The following is a 5,408-nucleotide window of genomic DNA, read 5'->3' as shown; positions in this document are numbered from 1 at the left end:
GGACTACATTCTCTTATTTACACAATGTCCATCTTCCGTTTTATTAAAAATCATAACATTTAGTGAAAGGAAATATTGTTGGCAACCAAAATATCTTCACTTTATTTATTTATTTTTTTTTATTTGTGGGGGGGGGGGGGGGGATTTTGCCTATCAATCATCGACATATGGATTCAAGTAGAAATAGTAATGGCAAAATTTATTTATATCACTTTGAAGACTAATTTTCTATTATTTTAAAGATAAAATGGTTGTTGTGATTCTTCTATTTTACTCGTAAATGGATGCTTTTTGTACATAGTTTTCATATATTTCTTAGGTTTATTGTGAAAGTCTTAGAGGCTTTAAGAGACGAAGAGCAGACAGTTAATGAAGAATGGTGTGATATTAAGAACATATATCTGTCAGTTGGTCGTGAAGTTTTGGGACATGAAGTTACAAGGAGAAAACCATGGATATGAAATGATACGCGGGATACAATAAAAACGAGACAAAGACAACAATTTATTGTTGAGAGTTTTCGAGGAAGTAATGAAAATTACAAGGTAGAGCATGCTAAGTATTCCTGTATTGACAGTGGGATCAAAACAAAAGCCAGGAATGACTGGAAAGATTATTTAGACAAAAAGGCAGATGAGGCTGACAAACCTAGGAATTCAGGAAGAGGCTATGGTGTAGGAATTGCTCATAGAATTTATAATGAAAAATCTACAGGTACAATAAAGAAGAAGGAGATACCCATCAAAAAGAGAGATGGATTTGATTTTACAACTTGAAGATGAAAAAAGGCAACGTTGGATGGAACACTTTAGTAAAGTCATGAATAGCATATACGAAGGGAATAGTTTGATTGGTATACCTGAAGTTGATGAGGACCTTGATGTGCCCGTGAATGAATTCAGTGTGTTTTAAGTCAAAGCTATCATTAAAAAACTCAGGAGATGGAAAGCCCCTGGATACGATGAAATGATTGCTGAGATGATACTGGCTGATAATGAAGTGACCCCAACCCAAAATACATACAAGATTGTTATGTAGAATGTGTCATGAAGAGGCAAAAAAATGATGAATGGGAATTAGGAGTGTTTGTGATAAGGAAAAAAATAAGAAGACCTAACTGATTGCAATAATTACAGGAGCATCACTCTTACGTTCATTGTCATGAAAATATTTAGTAAGCTTATTCTAAAGAGACTAGAGAGAAAGATTGATGAAAAGCTGAGAAGTGAACAAGCAGGATTTCGAAGAGGTAGAAGTTGTTCTGACAAAATTTTCATTTTGAGACATGTCCAGCAACACACAAACTATAGAAATCCACATTTGATGACATTTGTGGACTATAAAAAAGCCTTTGATAGTGTGCGCCGACCAGTTTTGTGGAAGTTCCTGCATTATTATGGAATTCCTCTTAAATATGTGAATTTGATTAAGTCTGTTCATGAGCATAGCAAGTGCCAAGTTAATGTTATTGGGGTCCTATCAAATGTACTTCCAATGAACAGCGGAGTACTCCAAGAGAATGTGTTTTCACCTATGATGTTTATCCTCCTCTTGGATTTTTTAATGCATAGAACAGTTGGGGATGATGAAGAAGGATTGGATTGGATTGGTAATAAGAAATCAGCTGACATAGAGTATGCTGATGACGCTGTCCTTATCAGCAGAACACTACAGGGTAGGCCATGCTTGCTTACCAGAATGCATGAAATATCACAGTAAGTTTGGCTCCAGATAAATAGAAGACAGAGATGATGTGAATGGAATATATAATGGAAGAGGAAATATAATTGGAAGGGGAAAGGATTAATGAGATTAATGATCTCCAATACAGGGTCTTTAGAATTAGAGTTTAGTGAAAGATTGATAAAAACTAAGCGGGCATTGGCTAGGTTAAGTAAAATTTGGAAATCAAATAGCCTGAAATTTCATATAAAAATCAGGCTATATATGAGTTTAGTGAGATCTGTGTTATAGTAAGGACAATGAAACAATCTCCAATAGAATTAGTAGATTTAAGAACAAAGCCCTCAGAAAAATATTATGAGTTAAATGGCAGGACAAGATTAGAAAGGAAACTACTGCTAACTGGGCCCCACAAGGCACCATAAGAATTGGAAGACCCAGGCCTACATGACTGAGGAATAAGCGTGAAGCAGATGATGAATGGAAAAATATTGAATTAAAAGCTCATGATGGATGGAGATGGCGCAATCTAACCGATGCCCTTTGCGTCAATATGCGAGGAGGAGATGATGATGATTGTGGCAGAATATTATGGAAGCTAGTGGTCAGAGTCGTTTATTGCTTTATCACCAGAATAATCCGATTAAGTTTTCCTTCATCTTCTTAATGCAAATCCAATTGTTAATATGCCCTAGTATCTACAAGCCAAACTTCGTATGCAATTATCATAAAACTTTCATCTTACAAATTTTTACGTTTTCATCGTATTTGTATCATTTGCATAAATATTTTTTCTTTGCCATACAGTATTCCTCACCACTACTAATGACAATGTTGTGGATTCTTTTTTATCTGTTTACCTTGTTCATAACTTTATTTCGATATTAGCATAATCACAAAGTCTACATTTTTCATATCTCAATGCTTTCTTCATCATATCTTATAGATTTTATCATTATTGATTGTGTTATTTTTATATGCTTTCCAAATTCACCATGATTTAGTGATATAATTATCTTATAGCTGTACTCTTCATCAATTTCAGGAGTTGATTTTGGCGATACGAGGGATTCTTTGGGACGTCCTGTGTTTTTACCCTGTCGTCCACAAACGTTTTTTGATCCGGATAATCTTCACCATCCGAATGTTGCTTGGATAAAATCCATGAGCAAATATCCAGTCAAATTTGTAAATATTTTTTTCACTATTCACCTATGCTATATTTTAAGTTTTATGATATATTACGGCTGAATGTTGTTGAAATGTTATATAGTATATAATATTTCAAGAGGGTAATTTTCTTATTTTTAATATCTTCCTGATTTTTTTTAGCTAAACCCTGAAGAAAAAGATTAAAAATTTTTTCTATGTTTTTTTATCTAGTAGCTTTGTTTCAATAGGCGTGAATTTTGTGCCCACTGCAGCAGAAATTGGTAGGCATGCTTGCTTCTCCATAAAACTAAAATGTGTAAACCATGTCAATTGTAGATTCCTAGTGTCCCTAAGCCTAAGGGATGGGATAGTGCTGTTCTTCAAGATAACAGTAGCCACCATTACGCACCCCATGGTTTCTCCAATCTGGGACCTTTACCAATTACCCTCATAGGGGAATCTGCTTCCTGCCTAGAAGCTGTCCTTTTGTCAATTTTGAGATGAATTTCAATTTTTTCCTTATCGAGGGCCAATGTGGTTTATAAATTCATATATTTGGCAGAGGCATCTGTTTTCTCAATGTGAGCTGCCCCGGTCCCTCATTCCAACAATGTTGTGGGCTTTCCTGATAGAAAATTGTCCTTTAGTAACATTGTCAGTGATGCAAAGCTTGTCACTAGAAAGATGACTAATAGTGACTTTATAATAACATAAACATCTTACTTCAAGTTCTTCCCTCCAGCAGAAGAGAGTTTCTCTATAGGCATCTGTGACTCTTATTAGATCTTGGTCCAGGATATTCATTCATTTAAAGATTCAAGGAAGACAATTGCGATTTGTCTAGAGCAATAAAAGTTTTTTGATAATTTCACACTATGTCCGGATTTTATTTTTATTTCTATCTTCTGTTTTATTGGCATATATGTCATATTCAGGTTTTATTGTAGAATTACCCCTGAAGATAGCCATTAGTAAGTGGCTGAAACAGTTATCCGCAAAAGGTTTTTTTCTTTTTTTTATATATATATTTTCTGCCATTAAGGGTAAGAAGTAATATGAAAAATTAGATAATACTTTTTATCAAAATCGCAGCTACTATCTAGGAAGACTTATAGGAGGTTTAATTTTCTTTTATAAAGAACTGTTCGGATTAAATTACAGGAGCGAGAGTAAAAAGTGGAAACGTCTCTGTAGCATTTCATAAATATATAAATGTTTAACTAATGTACTAGATTGTAGACAAAATTCAAATCATGATGATATTAATGTTGATAATAATGTTAATAATGATAATGATTATCATAACAATGATGATGATATTTTGTTTTTTTCAGGGGATAGAACACATGAGCGATAGAGTAGTTTCTTTCCACGAAATCAGGAACCCGAAAGATGTGTACATTATGCATTACCTCACGCATCACTTACGAATTCTTACTCCTTCCGAGGTCACAGCCTTCACTAAATCAAGAGATTAGGATCTTAATATATCTACCTAAATATATAAAAGTCCAGTAAGACACGTAAGCATTATCAATCCTAGTTAGGTTCATAGAAGGTATCAGAGATTTGAACTTACAGTGTTCCTGTGTAATTTTTCAGGCACAGACAAAAGGATATAAACTGAGAGAGAGAGAGAGAGAGAGAGAGAGAGAGAGAGAGAGAGAGAGAGAGAGAGAGAGAGAGAGAGAGAGAGAGTCTATATGCTTAGGATAAAAACAAAAAAAGCCAGCCTGAATGATTAGATATCTTTTGATAGTTTAGAGGTTAGTCGATCGAATGTGAATCAGAAAGTTAATTTTGTGATCAACAATCTAAGTAAACAAGCAATGTAATTGAAAGCACAATGATTGAAAACCCGTGATTTTCGAAACATTAGGTACCAATAAAAAACAAGATTCGAGTTGTATTCATGTTATTAAATCTTAATGGAATATTACTTCGTTCTTTCATTTAACTTTTTAGGTAATAGGAAAATTAGGATTTTTAATAATGCACTCACACATACACATACGCTAACACAGATATAGATATTCATACACACAAACATGCATATATAAATATATACATATACACATAACTATAAACTTACATACATACATACGTACATGCATACAAACATACATTCCACTTCGTATATATTTGTATGAATATATTATGAAAGTATATCGCATAATTCTATGTGCACACACACATACTGTATGTATATATATATATATATATATATATATATATATATATATATATATATATATATATGTATATATATATATATATATATATATATATATATATATATATATATATATATATATATATATACTGTATTTACATATAATGAAAGATATACTTGCATATATGTATATATATATATATATGTATATGAAGATATACATATGTATATCTATACATACATTCATATTGTACATTTCATACATATATATAAAGATACATACACAAGTGTACACACACACACACACATATATATATACATACATATATATATATATATATATATATATATATATATATATATATATATATACATATACACACACATATATATATATATA

The 5,408-nt window shown here is 32.2% G+C and overlaps 1 protein-coding gene across 5 annotated transcripts in view; it reads left to right on the top strand.

Annotated features, from left to right (window-relative positions):
• LOC137618120 (glycoprotein-N-acetylgalactosamine 3-beta-galactosyltransferase 1-B-like) overlaps nucleotides 1-4,774 on the top strand; it is a 30,694-nt gene extending 25,920 nt beyond the window's left edge. For all 5 annotated transcript variants that reach the window (XM_068348124.1, XM_068348128.1, XM_068348126.1 and 2 more), the window contains 2 exons: nucleotides 2,729-2,871; nucleotides 4,170-4,774. In XM_068348124.1, the coding sequence (XP_068204225.1) occupies nucleotides 2,729-2,871; nucleotides 4,170-4,313 (287 nt within the window). In that variant the 3' untranslated portion in view covers nucleotides 4,314-4,774. The remainder of the gene's footprint in view (nucleotides 1-2,728; nucleotides 2,872-4,169) is intronic.
• The last annotated feature ends 634 nt before the right edge of the window (nucleotides 4,775-5,408 follow it).

Source organism: Palaemon carinicauda, chromosome 24 (assembly GCF_036898095.1).
Source record: "Palaemon carinicauda isolate YSFRI2023 chromosome 24, ASM3689809v2, whole genome shotgun sequence".
Lineage (NCBI taxonomy): Eukaryota > Metazoa > Arthropoda > Malacostraca > Decapoda > Palaemonidae > Palaemon > Palaemon carinicauda.
The sequence above is the reverse complement of the archived record's forward strand: the minus strand, read 5'-3'. Positions and strand labels throughout refer to the sequence as shown.